This window comes from Macaca mulatta, chromosome 16, assembly GCF_049350105.2.
Source record: "Macaca mulatta isolate MMU2019108-1 chromosome 16, T2T-MMU8v2.0, whole genome shotgun sequence".
Classification (NCBI taxonomy): Eukaryota; Metazoa; Chordata; class Mammalia; order Primates; family Cercopithecidae; genus Macaca; species Macaca mulatta.
This window is the reverse complement of record NC_133421.1, coordinates 78,787,252-78,813,076: the sequence shown is the minus strand read 5'-3', so window position 1 is coordinate 78,813,076 and position 25,825 is coordinate 78,787,252. Positions and strand designations below refer to the sequence as shown.

At 35.3% G+C, this 25,825-nt stretch overlaps 2 protein-coding genes across 3 annotated transcripts in view; both read left to right on the top strand.

Annotated features, from left to right (window-relative positions):
- Positions 1-14,907, top strand: part of ABCA10 (ATP binding cassette subfamily A member 10) — a 79,932-nt gene extending 65,025 nt beyond the window's left edge. Inside the window, 12 exon segments of the mRNA XM_077972605.1 lie at positions 5,603-5,694; positions 6,625-6,745; positions 7,416-7,533; positions 8,557-8,648; positions 8,874-9,052; positions 9,337-9,412; positions 9,484-9,578; positions 10,401-10,520; positions 10,700-10,840; positions 12,839-12,918; positions 13,833-13,888; positions 13,996-14,907. Of these exon segments, the coding sequence (XP_077828731.1) occupies positions 5,603-5,694; positions 6,625-6,745; positions 7,416-7,533; positions 8,557-8,648; positions 8,874-9,052; positions 9,337-9,412; positions 9,484-9,578; positions 10,401-10,520; positions 10,700-10,840; positions 12,839-12,918; positions 13,833-13,888; positions 13,996-14,094 (1,269 nt within the window). The 3' untranslated portion in view covers positions 14,095-14,907.
- A 5,426-nt stretch (positions 14,908-20,333) lies between these two features.
- ABCA6 (ATP binding cassette subfamily A member 6) overlaps positions 20,334-25,825 on the top strand; it is a 61,547-nt gene continuing 56,055 nt past the window's right edge. Inside the window, exons 1-4 of one of the 2 annotated variants that reach the window (XM_015120202.3) lie at positions 20,334-20,664; positions 21,661-21,801; positions 23,102-23,306; positions 24,353-24,514. In XM_015120202.3, the coding sequence (XP_014975688.3) occupies positions 21,706-21,801; positions 23,102-23,306; positions 24,353-24,514 (463 nt within the window). In that variant the 5' untranslated portion in view covers positions 20,334-20,664; positions 21,661-21,705. The remainder of the gene's footprint in view (positions 20,665-21,660; positions 21,802-23,101; positions 23,307-24,352; positions 24,515-25,825) is intronic. The other variant, XM_077972604.1, reaches the window with a different exon arrangement.

The window sequence follows — 25,825 nt, the reverse complement described above, 5'->3', positions numbered from 1 at the left end:
ATTGTTTTGATTGTGATTTGTCTTCAGAATCATACTGGTAAAGCCATGTTTTATTTCCTGTAAACAATTATTTTAAAAAAAATGCTTCAGAATATCGATCCCATGTGTTTAAAATCTCCATTGAATGCTCTGCTCTTGTCTGCTGCTAACCTGGGCACAACAGTTTAGGCCCGCACTGAGTAGAAAGTTTGATTAACTTTAATTTTTCAGTCAGAATTATGTGAGTTGAATCAGTTGAGATGTCTATGATGTTGACTATTGTTTCTGCTGTTAATTGTCAGTCCTCTTCAATTAGGAGATGAACGAGATAAATTTTTTCCTCTCAAATTGATGTAGATGGTCTGCTGCTATAGGACTTATTTTCAATATTGTCTTGTTCTTTCTTAAAACCTCTTAACCATTTGTAAGTTGCGAATTTCTTTGGGCCATTGCCCTCATAAACTTCTTTACATCATCGATGATTTGACCATTCTTCCTTCCAAGCTTCTCCATACATTTGATGTTTGTTCTTGCTTCAGTTTTAGCAGAATTCATGTTCTGATAAGGGCTCTTTTCAAATGAATGTACCCTTCTTAGTACCTCAAACCAGATCCTGTTCAAACATGTTATAAGAAGTTAGGATAAGTTTATTTTGTTGCCCCCCAAGTTTGAAATCCACACATAGATTTTTCATCATATGCATTTTTCATGATATTTTTGAAGTCCCCTCGTTTTAAGGGCCGGGCCTAGAAGCGGCTTTCGTCACATCCCACCACATTTTACTTCATGGCTACTTACCTATTTGCTTTTAGTCAGTGACCTGTGGTGGAAAAAAACAACTGCAGTTATTTTTTACATATAAGTTTTTCCAGCTTTTCAAATTATAGTAAAAAAAGTAACATAAAATTTACCATCCTTATGATTTTTAAACGTATAGTTCAGGTTTTTAAGCATATTCACATTGTTGTGAAAAGAATCTCCAGAATTTTTAATCTTGTAAATCTGAAACTCTATAGCCATTAAACAATTTCCCTTTTCCCCTTTGCCCAAACCAGTAATCACCATTCTACTTTCTGTTCCTATGAATTTTACTACTTTATATATCTTATATACATGAAATCATAAAGTATCTGTCTTTTTTGTGACTAGCTTATTTCCTCTGCATAACGTTCTCAAGGTTTATCCATGTTGAGATGTATGACAAGATTTCACTCCTTCTTAAGGTTGAATAATATTGAATTGTATATATATACCATAATTTTAAAAATCTATTCATTCTGTCAATGAACATTTTTATTGCTTCTACCTCTTGGCTATTGTGAAAAGCCAAGCTATGAACGTGGGTGTGTAAATCTCTCTTCAAGATGCTACTTTCAATTCTTTTGGATATATACCCAGAAGTGGGAGTGCTGAATTATATGATAGTTCTAGTTGTATTTTTTGAGGAATCTCCATACTGTTTTCCATAGCAATTGCCCCATTTTGCAGCCTCACCAACAGTGTACGAGATTTCCAATTTCTCCACATCCTTGCCAACACGTATTTTTTTATATAGTAGCCATCCTAATGGATGTGAGGTGGTATACCATTGTGGTTTTCATATGCATTTCATTGACCTTTAAAGTTGCCCATTTATATATCTTCTTTGGAGAAATATTTATTCAAGTTATTTGCTTTTTTTAAATTTTTTAAAAAACTTTTTTATTTTTTGGAGTCTTGCTCTGTCACCAGGCTGGAGTGCAGTGGCATGATCTTGTGTCTCTGCAACATCCATCTCCTGGGTTCAAGTGATTCTCCTGCCTCAGCCTCCTGAGTTGCTGGGACTATGGGTGCACGCCACCACACCCAGCTAATTGTTTTGTTTTTAGTAGAGAGGGGTTTCACCATGTTGGCCAGGATGGTCTCAATCTCCTGACTTCGTGATTCACCCGCCTCAGCCTCCCAAAGTGCTGGGATTGCAGGCATGAGCCACTGTGCCCGGCCATTATTTGCCCATTTTTAAATTGGGTTATTTGAATTTTTTGTTGTTGTTGAGTTGTAGGAGTTTTAAAAATTATTCTGAATATTAATTCCTTATCAGATATATGATTTGAAAATGTTTTCTTGTATTCTGTAGGTTATCTTTTCACCATGTCAGTTGTGTCCTTTGATGCACAGAAGATTTTAGTTTGATGCAAACACATTTGCCTATTTTTAGTTTTGTTGTTTGTGTTTTTAGTGTCGTATTGAATAAATCGCTGTCTAGTCAAATTTTATGGAGTTTTTTTCTGCAAGTTTGATTTGTATATAATATAAGGCCCCCACTTCATTCTTTTACATATTGGCATTAGTTTTCTTAGCACTATTTGTTGAAGAGATTGTCTTTTTGCTATTGAGTGGTCTTGGAACCCTTGTTGAAGATTATTTGAGCATATATGGGAGGGTTTATTTCTGGGCTCTCTATTCTATTCTATTGGTCTATTTTAAAATAAAAGTTGTATAGCTGATTTATTTCTTTATTTTCTTGTCTCCCTTTTCAATGTAATGATGGCCGCACTAAGTCAATTTGGAACAACTTGGGGGTGATTTTATTTTGAAAAATTATTTTACTGGATATACAATTGTTGGATAAATTTTTTTCTTTCAGCTCTTTGAATACATCATTACACTTTCTCCTGGCCTCCATTGTTTCTGAAGAGAATAAATTGTATTGTTACTTCTCTTTGAGTGATGAGTCCTCTCCCCCTTCCTGTTTTCTCTGCCTTTGATTTTCAGCAATCTGACTGTTTTACCTAGATATGGAACTTATAATTATCCTACCTATGATGTGTTAAGCTCCTTGAACGTATATATAAATTTTTTTTTTTTTTTTTTTTTTTTTTTTTTTTTTTTTTAGGCAGAGTCTCGCTCTGTCCCCCAGGCTGGAGTGCAGCGGCGCGATCTCGGCTCACTGCAAGCTCCGCCTCCCGGGTTCACGCCATTCTCCTGCCTCAGCCTCCTGACTAGGGACTACAGGGGCCCGCCACAGCGCCTGGCTAATTTTTTGTATTTTTAGTAGAGACGGGGTTTCACCGTGGTCTCGATCTCCTGACCTTGTGATCCGCCCGCCTCGGCCTCCCAAAGTGCTGGGATTACAGGCGTGAGCCACCGCGCCCAGCTTATATAAATATTTTTTAAAATAAATTTTGGAAGCTTTGGGGCCATCATTTCTTAAAAACGTTTTTCTGTTCTTTCTCTCTCCCCTATATTTTTGGAACTCCTATTACATATATTTGGTATGCTTGATAATCTTTGAGGCTCTGTTTATTTATAGTTCATCATTTTTCTGTCTGTTCTTCAGATCAATTATATGATAGAAAGTCTGTATTTGAGTTATATTTTACTTTAATTTTTGAAATAATGACCAAAGTGAATGTACAGTAGCTTTTGTACATCTTTGATAACACTCAAAAACACTTTCTATTAACTGATTTTTTTTTTCTGAATGTGGGTTACCCTTTTCTGTTTCATAATTTTTGCTGTTTCTTAAAGTTCTTAAATGTTTAATCCTCTGGATATATTTTATCTTTTGTTTTTAGATATAGACTAATCTTCATTTTTTAAGTTTTTCCAAAAAAGGGCATTTAGTTATCTCAATGCCATTTATGAATACTCCATTTTATGTCTTCTAACATGAAATGACATCTTTATCAGCATTACATTTGCTTGTATTTATGGACTGATTGTGTTGATATTCTCCCCATTGATCCATTTGTTTACATCAGTGTCAGGAATACATTGTTTTAATTATAGTAGGTTTATATATTTTGCTCAATTCAAAATGATACGTATGTCCTATCATCAATAGGATTAATTTTTCAAAACTTTTCTATTTTCCTACTCAATTTTATTGATGAAAATTAGAATGCAGTCAAGTGCCAGAAACTGGTATGTAGACTTTTATGGACATTATTGTTAATGTTTATTTTGCTAGAACAGTATTTGTGAGTTGAAAATATTTATGTTTAAAGGTTTATCTGCATTTAAGGTTTATTTTATATACTTTAATATTTTATTTGATATTTTTACTTTATTTCTGTTTTGTGTATATTCAGTTACATTTATTTATGTATTTATTTGTTTGCCATAAATTTTTTTTTTCCCAGTGCACATTCTAGGTAGGTTTCTATACAAAAATATAAAATTCTTGTACAATTATCTTATATCAGTTTACCTTACTGAATTTTCTTATTTCCAATTTTTTTTTCAGATGCTTATCTTGCCTTTTCTTGTGAAACAACCATGTTATCATGAAATAATTATCTTTTTATTTTGAAAATATATACTGCATTATATATTCTTGCTTTATGACATTGGCTTGAATCTCTAAAAATCATCCACTAATACTGTTGCAAGAAGACATCCTTACATTGTTTCTGATTTTACTGAGAATTTTCTTAGTGCTTAACCATTAGCATTATAGTAACTTTTAAAAATATAAACTATTTATCTCACTAAATCCCTCAATTCCTGGATTACTGAGAGCTTTTGTCTTTTGTTTGTTTCTAGTATTTATGAAGAATGAATCTAGAATCTTCTCAAAGCCTATGAGCCTCTGTTAAGAATGATCAATTTATTTTAAATAAAACCATTAAAAATTAATAAATTTTATTTTATATTCTGTAATGTTTAAGAAATCCGCCTCCCTAAGGTCAAGAAGATATTATTTTATATTATTTTCTAAAATATTTGTATTTCCCTTTCACATTTGTATCTTCAATCATCTAAAATTCATTTTTTTTTCCTGTGGGCTTGTTTTATTTCTATCTTTAAGGATGTCCAGTTGTCCCAGCAGTTGAGACAACTGTTTATTGAAAAATCTGTACCTTTCCCATTGATAGAGCTACTTCTGTTCATATATCAGATATCTATATATGTAGAGTCTGTTTCTGGGATAACTATTCCATTTTGTTTGCTTTTGTCAAGTTCATAGGTACACTACCAGTCTGGTACCACGTTAAACCACGTTCTAGGCTTGAGGTTTTGTTTCGACCATCCAGTGATGTGAATTTGGGTTCCAAGTCTGTGTAAAAGCTGGCTTGTATTTCCACCTTCACTTTCTCTTTTCATGATGAGCACTCAAGGCAATGATGTTAGCAATATCCTGAGGGTTCTTTTCACCCCTCACTAAAAGTATAACCCTTTGAGGTCCATCCTTTATTAGAGAAAGAGTGACCTATCTACTCCTTGCTTGGGGAAGACTCTGTGCTTCAACAGTTTCTTCTGTCTTCTGCCCCTGGACATGGCATGAAAATGGAAGTTTGAGTATTTCAAGGATAAAGAGTAACTCTAGGACAAGATAGCTTCGGGGCTAACCCTATCTCCTGTATTCACTTAGATTTGGCTTAAAAAGTCCATATTATTTTATTAGCTCTTCTATACTTTTTTAAAGTTTTAAAAAAATTAATGTGGAATTTTTAATTCCTTCTCAGTGGGAGGGTGAGTTTGAATAAACCTTTCTTCCACATGAGAAGTATTTTACAAGTTTTTTGTCAAATTTATAAGAAAATGATTGAATCTTCTGTGACAAAAAATGGACAAATATTGACCATTGAGTATGAGTGCCATCGTGATGCTAATTCTAATTATTTTTCTTTTCTTTTAGCCATACCTTCAGAGTCTTATTTTCCTTTTTGTCATAAGATGTCTGGAAATGAAGTATGGAAATGAAATAATGAATAAAGACCCAGTTTTCAGGTTGGGAAAATATTAATTGAAACCTGAATGTAATTTAAATGTTTAGTCTTTTTAAATTTGTAATTTCATTTATTTGTTTATTTATTTGTTTTTATTTTTGAAAATAGAGACAGGGTTTCAGGTTGGGAGAATACTAATTGAGATCTGAATGTAATTTAAATATTTAATCTTTTTAAATTTATAATTTTATTTGTTTTTATTTTTGAAAGTAAAAACAGGATCTTGCTATATTGCTCAGATTGGTCTCAAATCCCTGGCCTCAAATAATCCTCCTGTCGTGATCTTAAATATTTAGTCTTTATTGCAGTACATTTAACATCAGTTTATTGAAATGGATTTACTACCCAACACTTGGCTAAGCACGTTGTACAGTGCTATTTTCAGAAAAAGAAAACAATTAGATTGGATGCAGGGATATTTAGTTTCTAAGTCATAGATTCTAGATTCTGATTTTAGGCAAGATGAGTTTTTGTCCTGTACATCTCTGTCAGTAGTGTTTAAGCATCAAAGCTTGCTTTTCTCCTGGTTATAGCCTTTATGGGTCCCTAAGGAGAAGGTACAGTAAAAACTGGTTCCATATAAAACCAATTAGAATGATCTTTTATGAGGAAAGTGGTCATGATCTGGCTGGTGACAGACTAAAAGACTCGTATGTCTACATTTGAGTGACTTAAAAGAACGAAGTGAAGGGACAGAGCCATTTGACAGATAGGATACAATGTTTTAAAGAGAAGAAATAGTCAAAGAAGATTTCAAGAGACTTGGCTACTGGAGGTGTTATTACTGTCAAGAAGAATCTTGTAGGTAATAAATTAATCATGTGATAATCTTTTTTAAAAAGGATAATAGTTTAATTATAGGCGTTTACATTTTATTAACAGTTGTTGTAAGCCAAAATTGCATTTCTATGTTATTTTGTTTCTTCTGTAGAATCTCTCCACGGAGTAGAGAAACTCATCCCAATCCAGAAGAGCCCGAAGAAGAAGATGAAGATGTTCAAGCTGAAAGAGTCCAAGCAGCAAATACACTCACTACTCCAAACTTGACGGAGGTGGACAACAGTGATTAGACCCTTAATAAAATGCTCAGATAGTTTGTGCTGTAGAATGGATGAGATGTTGGTTTTTATTTTGAAAAGCTGCTTTTGTTTCTTTAATATTTCTATTTATAGCTTATATTCAAATTATTCTCTTTAAAAGTAACTACCCTGTTCTCATTCTTTTAATTTTTTCTTCTTCAGTTTTCTGTGAGTCTTAATCTTCCAGCTCCTCATTCATCAGTGTAATCAACAAGTTCTCTGATTTTTTAAATCAATTTTAACAAAATCGCACGTTTCTCAAGAATTGCAATTTCATTTTGTATTATAGTTTACTTGTAATATTAATAACTGAATAGCATATGAACAAGAACAAATGAATTTACAATGCATGGAAATCAATAAGGAATAAAGTAGGAATGAAATTAGTGGAAAGAGCAAGGATAGATGCTAGCATAATGCAAAGGGAATGTATTTGATTAGGAATTAATTTTATTAGTAGTTGATTAAGTAGCCCTTATTTATGAACATACATTTGGGCATTTCATTTGAAAAAAGAGGCTAAAGCTCTTCAGCCTGACATAAAATTTAGTTCGGTTTATAGACTAGGGAATGGAAAATAAAACATTAATTCATAAAGTATCTGAAATTTAACAGGGAAATCATGCTTTGTCATGTTTTTCAGGAGCCAGTCATAATTGCAAGCTGTTTACCCAAGGAATATTATGACACAAAGAAAAGTTGCTTTTCAACAAGAAAGAAGAAAATAGCCATCAGAAATGTTTCCTTTTGTGTTAAAAAAGGTTTGAATAATTGCTTCTTTTATTATTATTATAATGTTTCTTATTCTCTAGATTTAAGACTATGAAGGGGACAACTTTTTAATTCTTTGAGGCTGTTCATATATCCTGGTTAATGTGTAATTATAAAAGTTCACATGTCAGCAGATAAGTCTTCTACTTCAAAATCATATCCCAATTCAAATGGCAAGAAACCCAATCTCGGATAAAGAAGACCCCAATTCTCTGTATTAATGTTGTAATACAGGAGATTTTTCAAGGTGCTAACTAAGCTTTTGTTTCAGAAATGTTATTTTGGGGTGGCCATGGTGGCTTGTGCCTCTAATCCCAGTGCTTTGGGAGGCTGAGACGGGAGGCTTGAGGCCAAGATTTCGAGACCAGCCTGGGTAACATAGTGAGACTCCATCTCTACAAAAAATTTTAAAATTAACTGGGTGTGGTGGTGCATGCATGTAGTTCTAGCCAGCTGGGAGATTGATGCAGGAAGATCTCTTGAGCCCAGGAGATCGAGGGTGCAGCAGGCAATGATTATACCACTGCACTCCAGCCTAGGCGAAAGAGCAAGACTCTGTCTCTGAAAAAAAAAAGGCCTTTTGTTTCAAAATGTTTTGGAACCAACCAAGCAATTCTGGATTAGTCAACCTTGAAAATTCAAATACTGGCCGGACGCGGTGGCTCACGCCTGTAATCCCTGCACTTTGGGAGGCCGAGGCGGGTAGATCACAAGATCAGGAGATCGAGACCATCCTGGCTAAGACGGTGAAACCCCCTTTCTACTAAAAATACAAAAAATTAGCCGGGTGTGGTGGCGGACTACTGGATCACAGCTATTCGAGAGGCTGAGGCAGGAGAATGGTGTGAACCCGGGAGGCGGAGGTTGCAGTGAGCCGAGATCGCACCACTGCGCTCCCAGCCTGGGCGACAGAGCCAGACTTTGTCTTAAAAAAAAAAAAAAAAAAAAAAAAACCCTTTAAAAAATAAAAAAGAAGAGAAAATTCAAATATTGATGGTGACTCTTTCTTCCAGGTGAAGTTTTGGGATTACTAGGACACAATGGAGCTGGTAAAAGTACTTCCATCAAAATGATAACTGGATATACAAAGCCATGTGCAGGAGTGGTATGTGATATGTGAAGGAAATTTTATTTTAAATATTGATGACATCCTTCTATTATTCCTATCAGTAAATCAAATATCTTTTAAAAAAATAGGTGAAATAATTTATAAAATTTCTCTTGCATATTCAAAAAATATTGTAGCTTAATGGCCACTTCTATCTCCTTTAGTAGAAAGGGGATTGGAGCAAAAACCAAAGGTGGATCTGACATTCATTGTCTTCTGTAGGTGGTGTTACAAGACAGCAGAACATCGGTAAGGCAACAGCATGACAACAGTCTCAAGTTCTTGGGGTACTGCCCTCAGGAGAACTCACTGTGGCCCAAGCTTACAATGAAAGAGCACCTGGAGTTGTATGCAGCCGTGAAAGGACTGGGCAAAGAAGATGCTGCTCTTAGTATTTCACGGTACAGAGAGAAGTCTCACAATCTGTAGCTGGAGGAAGGGAAAAATATGTCATTTCTTCATTGTATATAAAAAGGAAATTATAAACAGTGTCTTTAAATTTTCATGCAAATAAAATGATCGAACTACCTGCATAAGAACCAAATCATAAGATTTAGCATGTATGAAAATGTTAAGGAAGCTTAAATTTACTATCTAGAATAACAGTGCTTAGAGTTTCCTATAGTTGTTTTGGATAGGTCCATTTGCCATATACTTCATGTATAATCACACTGTTTTTTGTCAGATTGGTGGAAGCTCTCAAGCTCCAGGAGCAACTTAAGGTTCCCGTGAAAACTCTATCAGAGGGAATAAAGAGAAAGGTATGGGCCGGGCTCGGCGTTGCTCTGTGCACCCTTGGCTGGGTGCCCATGGGCTGTTCCTCCCATTGCAGCTGTGCTTTGTGCTGAGCATCCTGGGGAACCCATCAGTGGTGCTTCTAGACGAGCCGTTTACTGGGATGGACCCCGAGGGGCAGCAGCAAATGTGGTAAGGAGAGCGAATATTAAGTGTCAGAGTCAATAGAATACATCTAGGTTTTTATTTTATTTTTTGTATGTTTCTTTGTTACATTTTGCTCCATTAACCTTTGACAGGCACATCTTCTATTTTGTAATTCAGTGAAACCTAATACAGCATTCAAAATTCCTCCAGGAAGGAAAAAATAGATATTTTAAGACCCAAATAGACTCTTGATTATGTTTGTTTGGATTTTTCTTCTCTTATTCCTCTTCCCCCTATCTTTTTATTTTTCCATTTCATTTTTCAATTATTGAAAGTCACATAGTGTGATGTTTCTCTATTTTTTACTCCAACTTTTCTACTTTTCTTCTCCAATAGTGCATTATTTTACCAATACTCTTCTTTTTATGAAGCCTATTAATATGGTACTATCATTAGGTAATGTAGCACAATTTTTGTTCTTTTTCTCTATGGCAAGGATTTTCTCTCGTAGCCTTATTTATCTATCTATTTATTTATTTATTTGTTATTTTATTGTATTACTTGACACAGAGTCTTGCTCCATCTCCCAGGCTGGAATGCAGTGGTGTGATCACAGCTCACTGCAGCCTCAACCTTCTGGGCTTAAGCGATCCACTCATCGCAGCCTCTCAAGTAGCTGGGACCACAGGCATGTGCCACCATGCCTGGCTTATTTTTAAATTTTTTGTGGAGATGGGGTTTCACCATTTTGCACAGGCTTCTTGCATCCAAACATAACATCTTCTCTTTAGATTTCCTGCTTTTTTCTATTTATCTATTTTCCCAAATTACTTTCTAAATGTAAACAATCCCTTACTTTATCTTTAGGCAGATACTTCAGGCTACCGTTAAAAACAAGGAGAGGGGCGCCCTCTTGACCACCCATTACATGTCGGAGGCTGAGGCTGTGTGTGACCGTGTGGCCATCATGGTTTCAGGAACGCTAAGGTGGGTGCCTGTCCTGAGCCAGCATGAGACTAACATGTTCTTATAGAGAGAGTTTCAGTTTGCTATGAACAGCTGATGCTCTACAGCTCCCTAACCTATAATTAAACACCTTCCTCTACAGTGAGAACCAAGGAATAAATTAAGAGACAAGTATTTTTTCTTTATTTCCCCTGAACTAGGTGTATTGGTTCCATTCAACATCTGAAAAACAAGTTTGGTAAAGATTATTTGCTAGAAATAAAAATGAAAGAACCTACTCAGGTGAAAGCTCTCCACACAGAGATTTTGAAGCTTTTCCCACAGGCTGCTCGGCAGGAAAGGTAAAAGATGTTTTTGGTTTGAGTGACAAGTATGAGTGTTTTCCAGTATTAGCATCAATTAGTTTTGTGCTAGTCTAAACAGGAAGAGAAAGGCAGAGTGGACTTATTCATTACATAACGAGCTGTTTGAGGATTGCTAGGATGCATTACAAAAACTAAACAGTTATTTTTAGTGAGTGTTGTAGACCTCAGAAAAGGTGAATGTTGTGTGTGTGTGTGTGCATTCATATGTATGTGTGTAAATGGTGGAATGGCTTGGAGATTAAGAACAAAGTTCAGACAAATTAAACTATCAACTTTTAAATAATTTTTAAAAAATAAACAATGAAAACAATGCTTTCACCTACAGGATTTTGTTGAATATAAATCACATCGAAAGTTCCATAACACAGACTTCCATGCTTGAGAAGGATTGACTCTATCCTATATTATTCAGTTATAAATCAGTTGATCCTCCCAATGTTTCTTTTAAAGTTGTATGTGGTCAGCCATGGGTTACAAGTAATGATAATCAAATCTTTGTGAATAGCAGAATAAGGCTGAATTTAATTGAAAGATGAACAGAATTTTCTTGTATACCATTTCTATTCATTTATTTTTATAATATTTATTATATTTATTGAACACCTATTATCTGCTGCAGGCTATGTATTGAATAGTCAACAAAATAGACAAGGTTCTTCTCTTTTGGAGCTGAGGATATTAAGCAAATGAAGATACAAATAAATGAGGATATGACATTGAAGTAGGGCTTTAAGACTGAGCAGGGTTCGGTCAGCTGAAAAGTGGGAGTAACAGACACTGTTTCCAGGAAACAGCTCGTTTAAAGAACTTAGGTCAAGAATGAATTCTACAAATGTGAAGGATGAAACAAAAGCTCATATAGTTGATGTGTAAAGGGATATTCAAGTGGAGATGACAAAATACAGAGATGTAGACCTGTGGCTCACAAGAGGAGGAAGAGGTCATTGAGATCCAGCCTGGCAACAAACAAAGTGGGGGATTTTTTAACCATATAGAAGACCACTAAACTAGGAGAATGTTGAGGCCAACAAGAGAGATAGGAAGTCAAGAGGGTCTAGGATGAACCCCAGGAGCTCTCAGCTTTGAGATGGGATTGAGGAAGAAAATAAATCCTCCTGTGTGGACAGTACCACCGCAACCATACCAACAAATACTGAGGATTATCTAGAACAGCACTGGCCAGTAGAATTTTTGGAATAATGAAAATGTCCTATCTGTGCTGTCCAGGATGGTAGTCAATACACATATGTAGCTACTGAGTACTTCAGATGTGGCTAGTGTGAATGAGGAGTTGAATTTTCAATTTTATTTATTTTAATTACTTTAAATGTAAATAGCCACATGGAGTTAATAGCTATTCTATTAAGCAGTGCAGACCTAGAGAATTAGAAGGAAAATAATAAGTGTGGTTGTCTCAGAAGCTAAGAGAGAAAGAGTAGGTTTGTTTTAAGGAGGGTGTGTACAATTTTATATAATGCTTTTGAGAAATCTGCAGAATGAGGATTGAAGAGTGTTTATTGGATTGTGCACATGAAAGGGGGTCTGAAGGTCAAGAAAGAATTTTTTTTTAGCAGGAGAGGGTTCAACATATTTTAATTCTTATAGGAGAGATTGAAAATTAAATCTCAATCTCTCCTATGAGAGAAGGGAAAGTAACACAAATGTTCTAGAAAGGTTGCTTTTTGAGAGTAAGAAATATAGCACAATAAGAAAGTGCAGGCTGAGTGGGAAAGATTCTTGATCAAAGCCATTTCTCAGAATTTATCTTCAACATAAAATTAGAAGCAACTAGATGTTTGTTGTTATAACATTTTTTATGGTTGAATATGTTATTTCACATCGATTCATGCTGTATCAAGTGAGACATTTTTATTTAAAGAACACTTTGAAAAATTATTTTACTTTGCCTGTTAATTCCTCCCCAGTGTTATCACACTGGAACTCAGTGATCAATCTCACTCTTCTTCCTGACAGATATTCCTCTTTTATGGCATATAAGTTACCTGTGGAGGATGTCCACCCTCTGTCTCGGGCCTTTTTCAAATTAGAGGCAGGTAAGTTTGGATATATATAAATAAGACTTTGTGTATTGTTTGCATTATTTTTATGTCAAATATAGACTATGTAATTTCAAGTAGAACAATTAAATAGTCAATCAAAACTTGAAAAATCCCTACCAGGATAGTCATAACAGTCTCAAAGGAAGTGAAGTGGTGGTCCTAGATGTGGGTTTGCTCCACCTGATTCTTCCTGTGCTGACCAGGAAGCCCAGCCACAAGTCAGTCAGGTTACTCCATCCTGCAGGATTGAATTGGGGTACCAGGGCTGTTTCTTACCATGACAACAGTGCATAGAATTGAAGGATAATTATGAGAATGTTGTCCCAAAGAATACCAAGAGGAGCTTTTGGGGTCTCTATGTTTCTAAAAGCCAAGGTCCCAGGAGCAAATGTACAGGGGTAACAATTGGAGGACTGAGTGAAGGTCAGCAAAAGAAAACACAGAAGGGTGAGGTGTAACAAGTCACAATTGAGGCGGGGCTTCTGAACTAGTTCCAGAGACACTGCATATTTATGGCTATTGATGCAGAATGTACAAATGTGGGGTTTGTTAAAAGGGAGCCAGCATGGAGTAGACTTCTCTATAGATTTATAAATATAGAATAAGTTATTCTCGACAGCTGATTTGGAGTCCAAAGCATACATGTAAAGAATCAAAAGGATAATACTAAAATAGGACACAAGGAGCTTTTTAGAGAGAGTTTATAGGAAACTGAATATGTTCATGCATGGCTATCTTTTATTAGCCATATCAGCACTCTTGTTTAATTTATCCTTCAAGGAAATGTAATTATTTGGCCTGTATCTTACAGTATCTAAACTATTTGAAGTTATTGTCTCTGTTGTATGACTTTACAAACACTTGGTGAAAAATATATAAGCCACTAATGTCAGTCTCTTTAAATGCAGTGAAACAGACCTTCAACCTGGAGGAATACAGCTTCTCTCAGGCTACCTTGGAGCAGGTGGGTTTTCATTGAACAAGTGAGCACCATCCAGATAACCTCTGTGTAAATCAGTCTTTCAGAAACACCCTGACTTTTTTGTATCTTTTTTATTTTCTCTTACTTAGGTATTCTTAGAACTCTGTAAAGAGCAGGAGATGGGAAATGTTGATGATAAAATTGATACAACAGTTCAATGGAAACTTCTCCCACAGGAAGACCCTTAAAACGAAGAACCTCCTAACATTCATTTTAGGTCTCACTACATTGTTAGTTTCCATAATTCTACAAGAATGTTTCCTTTTACTTCAGTTAACAAAAGAAAATATTCAATAGTTTAAACATTCAGTAATGATTGAAGTTTTCATTTTTAAAAGTTTTAGGATGAAGGAAACAAGGAAATATAGGGAAAAGCAGTAGAAAAAATTAACAAAATCAGACATGTTATTCCTCTCCAACGTGGTCTATTTTGGGCTTAAAAATAATTTAAAAATCATGTAATATTAGGTTGGTTTTTGGTTATCATCAATAAAGCTAACACTGAGCACATTTTACAAATAAAAATATGAGTTTTTTTAGCCTGAACTTCAAATGTATTAGCTATTTTTAAACATTAGTTACTCAGATTCTAATTAATGTGACATTGACTATAAGAAGATCTGATGAAATGGCACAACATAACATTAAAATGACATATTCTGATTATAAAATAAATACATGTGAATTTTAGTACATATTGAAATTATATGGAAGAAGATAACCATAATCTGTAAGAAAGTACCACAGTTAATATTTTATTTAGCCAACTTATATTCAATGTATTTTTTATGAGTCCTTTTTCAAAGGTAATATCAGTAGGCATAGTCATTTTCTGTATCTTTTCACCTCACAGTTCACGAACATTTCCCATGTCATTATAACACTTTTGTGTTATATAATTGCTGCATTAATGTTAGAGCTGTAGTGATGTAATACCAGAGTTATTAAGTTTGGGTTATATGCAAATTTACTTCTTAGAAATAAAACTTTGATGGACTTTTCTTATGTTTTGTTTACTACAGTCTTAAGGTAAGTGGTTCAGATATCAACTGATGGTTCTCTCTCTTCTGTAAGATTCATATTATTCTCTGACCTGTAGAAAAAGTTATTATCCATCTGTTGTCGTTTGGGTATTTGACCCTCTGAATCTCTTGTTGAAATTTGATTCCCAGTGTTGGAGGTGGGGGCCTAGTGGGAGGTGTTTGGGTCATAGGAGAATGTATCCCTCATGAATTGCTTGGTGCTGTCCTTGCAATTATGAGTGAGTTCTCACTCTGTTAGTTCTCAGGGGAACTGGTAGTTAAAAAGAGCCCGGCATCTCCTTCTCCCTCTCTCTGTCTCTCTCACCATGTGATCTTTGCACATGCTGGCCCCACTTCACCTCTGACAAGTCGAAGCAGTGTGAGGCCTCACCAGATGTAGATGTTGGCACCACGCTTCTTGTACAACCTGTGGTTTCAGAATCCCAACTGAAAGAGTCAGCCTAAAAGTGTCCTGTGAAACACCTAGGAAGATAGGACGTAAGGCAAGCAATAACTTCAGTGGAAAATGTGTCTTGTTCCAAAGCGACAGGAGGACCACTGCCACAGAAACCACCCTAAAGTCAGAAGTGGCGGTAAGAAGATAGGCCTGGTGAAAGCAGAGCTGACATGCGGTTGCTGACTTTCACATGCTTCCAACAAGCAGCGTTTGCAGCAGAGCAATAAGAAACATTGATTGGATGAATACAGAAGCAAATGAATCAGAAAATTTAGCAGGATTGTGTTGGGTAAAAAAAAAAAAAAAAATTAAAAAAAAAAAACCTGTTGCAAATAAAATGAATATACATTTTTTGCCCATAAAGTCTTAGTGTCTCAATCCATTTAATTTTTTTTATTGTGGCAAAGATATAATAAAACAAAATTTGCTTGAAATAAATCAGACACAGAAGGAAAAATATTGTATGCTTACACTCATATGGAATATCTATTTATAGATTAGGCACATTCCCTGAGGCAGACAGAAATTAAAGATTACTAGTGGCTCGGGGGAGGAGAGAGTGGGAGTTATCACTTAATGGTTACAGAATTCCTGTTTGGGTTGACAAACAATTTGAGAACTAGACAGTGGCGATGGTTGCACAATTTTGTGAATGCAATTAATGTCACTGAATTGTACACTTAAAAATTGTCAAAGTGGATAATTCATTTAATTTTAAAAAATAAAAATTTTTAAATTCTTATATGTTTTGCCATAAAAATTATAGTGTTTATACAATCTAAACTGGAAAATACTCTTTCTTAGCTAATACGTTTTTCTATCATATACACACAGGATAATATTATATCTACTATTATATAAATACTTAACATCATACTATGAACATCACACTTTCCTAGTTTATTGTATACCTATGTCAGTTTAAGTCAGTTTTTTTTTTTTTTTTTTTTTTTTGCAGTGCGTATCTAGTATTTCAGTGTTTGGATGTACCAAAACTTTTTAGTTAAGAATAAATTGAAAGATATACAGATTGTTTCTCAGTTTTCCTGTTAGAAACAATGCTGCAGAAGTTCTGTCCCTCTAGAGAACCCTGCCAAACATATACATGCAACATTATTCCATATATATATAATTCCATATATATATGTGTATATATGTATATGAGTTTATTTAGTAGTATTAACTCATACAATCACAAGGTCCCACAATAGGCTGTCTTCAAGCTGAGGAGCAAGGAAGCCAGTCTGAGTCCCAAAGCTGAAGAAACTTGGAGTTCCATATTTGAGGGCAGGAAGCATCCAGCACAGGAGAAAGATGTAGGCTGTGAGGCTAAGCCAGTCTAGCCTTTTTATGTTTTTCTGCCTGCTTTTTATTCTGGCCGAGCTGGCAGCTGATTAGATGGTGCCTACCCAGATTAAGAGTGGGTCTGCCCTTCCCAGACCACTGACTCAAGTGTTAATCTCCTTTGGCAACAACCTTACAGACACACCCAGGATCAGTACTTCGTGTCTTTTAATCCAATCAAGTTGACACTCTGTATTAACCATTACAGCAATTATCTATATAATCACTTCAAATATATTCCTAGAATGTCTGGGTCATTGTGTGGAGTTGTACCAATCCTTTCCATCCCTAGCAGTCCAGAATTTTACCCAGAAAGGAAGGAATTAGAGACTGTTGGCAGTAATGCCAAGTGAAGTGCCCATTTCCATAAACAAAAAAAGAGGGCAGAAATATACAGCTAACATGGAACCAAGAACGGTCCCAGGCTTTTATTATAATATTGTTAGCATCCCAAATAATTATTTGCTAGACGAAAGAAAGATGCCAGGAGCTAGCACATCTGTGATTAGATTGGGAAAGGTGGAAAGTGAAGAGAAATTTGAAAGCCCATATTACGTTATTCGACCTTGCTAGGGGACTTATGAAATCATGATCCAGCTAAGGGAAAGCTTGTTATATCACTGAACAGAACAGAGAGTTTAGTCAAGGAAGAAAATGCTCAGCCTCATGATCATTCTACCATGTGGTTTCATTTTGTTGTTGTGTTTTTTTCACTTGTAACCAGCGGAGGGGGTCACCCAGAAAGAAAAAAGTCTTACCAAGAACCCTAGCTACACAGCCAACACCATCTCCAGGCTGTGGCAGTAACTGAAGTGAAGAGGACTCTTGTTTCTGGTGAATCTTGTGTCTGTCTTACAGAGAGAAATGAAGGGGAAGGAAAAAAAGGGGTTAGCTTGTCAGAAAAAAAAAAAAAAAAGGAAAAAGAAGAAAAGGAAGGAAGGAAAGAAAGAAAAGAAAAGAAAAGAAAAAAGAAAAGAAAAGAAAAGAAAACAATTACTGACCTAATTAATTGCCAGCAGAGTCCAACCACCACTCTGATGAATCTAGTCTTCTTTAATATGGGTCATTAATGGGAAAAAATCATTGGCCAGATGAGAAAATTTAAGACTATGGAATGATTAAATCCAAGTGCAACAATCAGCAAAGTTCCCAAAGAAACACACATAATTATAAAAAAAAAAAAAAAGGGAAGATCTTAAAAATACTACTACTTAGAATTTTGTATTAGTCACATTTGAGAGAGCTTGCTTAGCTCACAATAATTTCTTCCTTAGTTCTTGAGTTTTCTAATAGTCTCATTTGTTTGTCCTACTGATTTGTTTTCATGGTAGACTCTTGATTATGACTTTATCTAGTGGGAGGAATATTTATTTTACCTCTGTTGCTTTGTGTTCTGAAATTTGGATGTATCTTTATGGAATTTTTTGTGTTTTCTCTGTGACACTCCAGGATAGTAAGAGGAGGAGAAGGAGGGAGGAGAAGGGGAAGTAGCAGCACATAACATTTTTTGAGCTTTTACAATTTTCCCTCATTGTTCTATGTACTTACATAGATGAATTTAACCCCTATAATAACCATATATATATATATATATTAATACTGTTGTTTTTCCACTTTTTGGGGGTAGAAAAACCTGAGGGGGTAAGAGTTAAATGGATTGTGCAAGGTCACACAGCTAGTACATGGCAGAGTCAGAATTTGAACACAAGTTCGGCTCCAGAGTGTATACACTAACGCCTATAATACATCTCTGGACATGTTATTATGCTGGGAGAATAAATTCAGATTCTTCTCCTGTCTCTTGTACCTGATACATGCTCTACATACTTTGGGGTTTCATTTTCTATGGGCAATTATCTGTCTGTCTATCTATCTACTATCTATCTTCTATCTATCTATCTATCTGTCTGTCTGTCTGTCTGTCTGTCTTACAGAAATTGGGCAGAGAATACAGCTTTACTCTTCCCTGAAGTTGTAGGTGAAATTTTCCTAGTCTGTTTTTAGCACTGGACAGTCCTATAAACCCTCTGGATTCCCAGGAATATGAACTCCAGCTTACCAACGTTTCAAGGACCAAGTTCAGGACAGAGGGTCATTAAAACACCTGAGGTTTGATTTTCAGTCCAATATATCCTTCAACTGCTGGAGTATCTGAAATGCCACTCACAACTTTAGGGAAACTTTAAATTCCTTCTCAGTTTTAACACCTGGAAACCTGTCTTTCTGTCTTTGTTTGTTTGTTTGTTTCTTCCATTGTTGTTTACATTCTTCATCTTTTTTCTTCCTTTTTTGAATTTGACTATATATTGGAAATTCAATTTGGGGATCTATGTTATCCACCATTTCCATGCCCTTCTAGCTGGAGGCTGGGCACTTGAGTATATATTAGGTCACTATTTGTGGGGAAATTGTTACATTACATAAGGAGAATGGCCTCCCAAAATGAAAATAAATAAGAGGAAACAGGTCAAGAAAAAGGAAGAGAAAGCATACACAAGAAACAATGGTAAGAAATGAAACTAATAAATATATTTGATCTAAATAATTATCATTGATATTGTAGCTGTGAATTTTAATACAATTATAAGAATGGTAGAATGAAAATGATTCCTAAAATAAAGTATAAAGGGTCTAAAACAATGATAACAACAAAAACGTTCATAAAAACCTTAACTGTAATACAGGTGGTTTAAAAGTAACTTTGAGTTTTGTTGTATTCCTAATACCAAATGTTAAGAGTGTTTATGACCTCCCTTCCCACACCCCATGAGAACTTTAGAACACCTATATTAGCAGTGTTTGTGCCAGTTTTCAATGTAAAAGAAGTAGCATGTCACTGTTGACTATTTTTAAACACAGAAGTAATTGCCAAGGAGAGAAATTATACACACACACACACACACACACACACACACACGTATACACATAATAGTATCATAGCTGTAGTTGTTGTTGTTGTTGTTTAAATTATCTGCTTTGCTCCAGAAAGTTTCTCAGCTTTATGATCATTAACATCTGTGGATTGGGAGCCATGTCAAATATTTGAGATTTCCCAATTCATGGACTTTGGTTTCCTGCTTTGTCATTCACTGTGGCAGGTCAAGAAAAGTTTGCAACTCTTTGCAGAGCAGAGGGAGACAAACTATGCTATATGAATTGAACACGTTTCAGTTTGTTATAGTCTTCATGCACAAAAATTTATCTGAATCTTTTTATATGTTTTGTAGACCTTGGCAAACCAGTGGCTTATTTTGTTCATGTGTATTATGAAATCCTTCATCCACTGTGAAGAGGGTGGGAGAAATAAATTTGTGGAAAAGTCTTCATTTGTCTATCCTAGGAGTTTCTCCAAAGCATACTATGGATTGCTTAGCTTTATTCGGAAAAAAAATGAGCTCCAGAGTATTCTGCTAACTTAGTCTGAATTAGTTAAATATACAACTAACTGGTAGTTGTGTTTATTCATCAGTAGTGAAAAGAAAATAGATACAGATTTCTCATACAAATTTAACTGCTTTGTTTGATTATTGTTTTTACTCTTTATTGTTCCTGCCTCCATCTTGGTCTCATCATTTCTGAAGAACTAGTTCCATTTTCCTCGTTTACCATTTTCTCCCTTATCCCTGTAGTTGAAAGGCTAAGTGAACAAACACAGAGTTTTTTTTATTCCCAACCAACCACGGAACAGTCATTTCCTTGCAGAATAATTGGCTTAGGGAGAAAGAGACACAGAAAACAAAACAAGTTCATCATGTACAGCTTGGTCTGGCTACACCCCTTTTCCAGAAACCAGGCTGTGTAAGAGCTGCTGGAGTAGGCACCCATTTAAAGAAAAAATGAAGAAGCAGCAATAAAGAAGTTGTAATCGTTACCTAGACAAACAGAGAACTGGGTTTGACAGTGTTTCTCGAGTGCTTTTTATTATTTTCCTGACAGTAAGTAAAGTTCTATTTTGTTGTGCTATGCCAAATATGTGGGTGGACACTGCTAAAATCAATCTGTTTTTCAGATGTTTCCCAATTCTTACGTGTTTTATGTTAAAGACCTAAGACTAAATTTTTCTGCTTCTTCCCAACCACTTTGTATTGTGTAGATTGTAACATTAAGACATAGAAAAATGGAAAACATTTGCTTCTGTGCTAGAGAATTATCTGAATATTTTGATGTAAAAATATGAAAGAATTTCATTTTGAGGTTACAGAAACTAAAACAAATTGTTTGTGTTTCTTTATTTGCAAACCTTTGGACAAAATTACTTTCCCATATGATTTCTTTTTGTTTCTTTTAAAACTAATTTTGTAGTTTCCTGAGTTATTCAGGGACTTCTGAATTCAGAAAATTGAGAGAAATTGCTTTATTCTTCCTGTATCTCAGAACCAAGTTTCAAGTAGTTTGAGACTGGATTATGGTTTACAACCTAACTCTTTTGATAAAAGTTGATTCCATCTGAAAGTAAAGTTACAAGAAAACACTTTATTGAGGTTGTATCTAGTGTTAATTTATTATTCAGACAAATTTAAGTAATCAGACTTTTGATGTTAATTTGATTATCTCTGAGATTTCTGTTTAAATGTAAAGAACAAGATATTGCTATTAACAGGATGAAATTAATTTAATTACTCTATTCATGTACTTAAAGTTCTCTTATACAACGCCAAAAATGTGAAATTATCTTATAGGTTCTGAACTTGAATTACAGCTTTTCCATTTCAGTTCTCCAATTTATTGCAAAGTTGTGATAATAATCACTCTGCCTTCCCACCATCACCCACTCCCCTAAAAAGCTTAAGGTGAAATATTTGAGGTGAAATTTTACAGTCATAAATTATTGAAATAGTATTTTAAATTTATTTTTACACTTTTTAAAGGTAGTAAATATTTTCCTCAACAGTATGATCAAGGTTTCCCTTATTACACTTATTTTTTTCTAGGTTGTATTCCGCCATGATTACTTTCTCCTTCAGTGAATAGCCTAAATGAATATGAAACAGAAAAGTGTGTATCAGCAAACTAAAGCACTTCTGTGCAAGAATTTTCTTAAGAAATGGAGGATGAAAAGAGAGAGCTTATTGGTATGTTTAAGAATTTGTCTCTTTCCACAGTTAGCACTCTTACAGTGTTTCGATACCTATTGATTCTCTTATGTTCTCTCTTGACTAGCAAATGGGATTTATTGATTTTACAGTTCTCTCTAGTTACGTTTGTTGAATTGAGAGACTCACCACAGTCTCTGAAGAATAACATAATTAAAGACTAAGATAATTACTCATATAAAAAGAGATTAAGTGAACATTTAATTATATGATAAATTATAGCAACTGCTAGAGCTACTACCAAATGTCATACACTTATAGCCAAGAAGTACAAAAAAAATGTTGCCAGGAGAAATGGAGACATTTTAATTCTGTGGATTTATTTTCAAGGACATGAATTTTCTACACAAAGATTGTTTTTAAGAATTATGATCAACTAACACCACTGATAGTCAGTTTGCATCAAGCAGGTGGGCTAATCATAGATGACTAGCCTAAATCTCGGTGGCTTAACACAGCAAATGTTTATTTTTAACTCCTCATGGTCTAATGAAAGTTGAGAGTGGAAGTAAAGTAGGTTGGGTGGGTGAAGAAATCTTCTCTACACAATCATTCAGGCACCTAGGCTTCATCCAGGGCCTCCGCCACCATCCTGGACCTTGAAGACCTCTAGAGGATCCTCTGCATTCAGTCAGAACATCAGGAAACAGTGGGACCAAGACAGTGAGAATATAGAAATTTGTATATGTCCATGAACCAGACCTGGAAGTGGTACATATCACTTTTGCCCACATCCGGTGGGCCAGGAAATCATTTGGTTCCACTTAATTTCAGTAGGCTGAGAATGTAGTCTAGCATGGTGCCAAAGAGGTAATGATGATTGACACTGGTGAACAGCAATATTAGTAGCCTCCACCAGCCAGTTCCTTTTCACGTTCTTTAGTTTACAATACAAGGATATGACAACTGGCAAAAATACTGCTATTTGCCAACATAAACTCTATCTAGGATACTCCATGTCTTATAAATTCTATAGTCAGCTGTCCATGCATATAGAGATTATTATCCTGTTATTCACTCCATTAGTTTCTATGAGGGCTTCTGCAGGAATTCATGATTTAGTGCAAAAGTTTTGTTCTAGTATTAGAGAATGATAAATGTGGCTACTGTCTTAGTATTTATCTTTCATTTGATTCTCCATGCTCAGAGGCTTGGAGAGCAGAGAGAACATAACTGTATAGCACAACTGGAATTTGTTTTCAACAGTATTTGGTATTGACTGAGATCTTGAAGTGAACGTAACCTTAATTCCTTATTTTTCTTTTTTTGTGCATTACAGGAGTGGGGACTCTCAATACTTCTAGGACTGTGTATTGCTCTGTTTTCCAGTTCCATGAGAAATGTCCAGTTTCCTGGAATGGCTCCTCAGAATCTGGGAAGGGTAGATAAATTTAATAGCTCTTCTTTAAAGGTTGTGTATACACCAATATCTAATTTAACCCAGCAGATAATGAATAAAACAGCACTTGCTCCTCTTTTGAAAGGTAGGTGTACTCATGGCAAAAAAAGAATTACTGATAGAAGTTTATATACTATTGATAAGTTGTCTACACATTAATTTGAAGTTACAGCCATATGTTATGCTAATAACTTAAGTATTAAAATAGCATACAAATCTGGTTAGGTTATTGCTTTCTCCCACAACAATTAGTCTTTGAAATATTTTCAGCTTGATGGGAGTCCAGTTTAGGGGGGTCTATATTTCTATTGGAATATAACTAAACCCAGATTTATACTTTTAGATTTGCAGGATAGTATCTAGAAGGAATATAGTCATTGAAAATTGTGTGTGTTTTTAACATGTCATACAATGATTAAGATTTGTATCTCAGGAGAAAAACGTCTAAATAAATAAAATAGGTCATGGTTATTGAACAATAATTTCATAACTTTGAAAAGTAGAAATGAATAATCTGATGATTATTCTGTTCTGAATGTAGTACAATCAGTAAACATCTTTAAAAGTCTTTATTCTGAATGAGATCATTATGATGTAACCAAAATAAGCAAAATGCATATTTTATTCATGGGCAAATTGGGTTCAGTTTGGCTATTTACTCTTTAATCCTCCATTCCTGACAAGTGAAATTCCTAGCTGTTGAAAGTAGAGTCACTTTTTAAAAATCTTGTTTTCTGCAGAAGGCAAAGGTCATGTAAATTGTCTTTGCTTCAGTAAATCTGAAATAAGGAATCCCTGACTGTATAGTAACTACAACAATTACTTCTGTTTTTGTACTCCGATTCTCTTATGCATACTTAATCTGGCACAATGTTTTTTTATGTACTTAAAACTTGCCCTGATACTTGTCATTATGAAAAGAAAACATGTAATTCTTATGCATGTCTTCTGATTGTAGAATCTAAACCATTAAAAGAAAATTTCCCCCCTCGCATTTGGGTTCAAGTTTGATTTAAATGGAAAATGATTTTAAGTCTAATGAAATTATATGGGGAAACAGCTGAATATCACATTATGTTGTGGCAAAACTCTGTTACAATTTTCTGTCTATTTTTACCTTGTAATTCACAGGAACAAGTGTCATTGGGGCACCAAATAAAACATACATGAATGAAATACTTCTGGAAAACTTTCCATATGCTATGGGAATAATCTTTAATGAAACTTTCTCTTATAAGTTAACATTTTTCCAGGGATATAACATTCCACTTTGGAAAGAAGAAGATTTCTCAGGTGACTTTCCATATCAAATATATTATGGCATTTTTTGTGTTTTCTGCATAAAGAACAGGTGAGGGTGGGCAACAGAGATGCTTTCAATGACACATGAGAAAATAAAGAAAGCCCATTCCATTACTGAACTTATTTCAAGGTCAATCGTATGTTCCTGCTACAGGATGACTGCAAAAATTGTAGAGTCACCCAATATGTATGTTTTGAGCACGCACATGCATGTGTCAAAGGGCACATGAGTAACCAAGACTGACAGGCCCCAGCCTCAGGTGAGATTCCAGTTTAGCAGCAAAGACAGACATTGAACAAGTACAAGAAAAAATGTTTCATGGGCACTCAGGCCAGGGGTTCCTAATAGTGGGATTAGAGAAATCTTACCTGGGGAAATGATGTTTAAAGGGAGACCAGAATGAATAGCAGGTGTGAGGTGCTAGAAGCATTGTGTTTCAGATAGAAGAAAGGTAATTGTAAAGGCCCTGAGGTGAGAAAGGACATCTGTTCCTATATCTGGAAGAAGAGCAGTATAGCTGAACAAGGAACATGAAAAGGAATGTAATGGGAGAGTGAAGCTGAAGTCATTCAAGTGCTACCTCCTGTGGCATCTTGTAAATCTAGGCAAGGAATAGCCACTGAGTCACTTTAATCAGGGCAAAAATGTAATTTGGTTTCCAAGATTAGGGGAGCACTCCAGATATAGCCTGGAGAATAGATTGACGAGAGGCTCTGGAGAATGTCAAGAAACAAGGAGTCCATTATGGCTGGAGCAGAGTGTTTGCTTTCATCTCCTTTTTATTTTCTAAGACTTTCTAAGCAGGCTGTGGTCTGCAAGAATAAAATTGCCTTATTAAAAGCTTTCATGTATTTTCTTCCTTTTTCTGTGTGGTTAACAGTCTACTGGTGAGCCAGGCATAATGGCTTATGCCTGTAATCCCAGCACTTTGAGAGGCCGAGATGCGTGGATCACCTGAGGTCGGGAGTTGGAGACAAGCCTGGCCAACATGGTGAAACCCTGTCTCTACTAAAAATACAAAAATTAGCTAGCAATGTGGCCTGTGCCTATATTCCCAGCTACTCGTTAGGCTGAGGTAGGAGAATCACATGAACCCAGGAGGTGGAGTTTGCAGTGAGCTGAGATCACACCACTGCACTCCAGCCTGGGCAACAGAGTGAGACTTCATCTCAAAAACAAAAACAAAAACGAAAACAAAACACCACCACCAAAAAAGTTTACTGGTAGAGTCTCCTCTAGATTGTTTTCTTTCCAATACTTGTTTCATATTCTCCAACTGCCCTCATCCCATAATGTTGGCT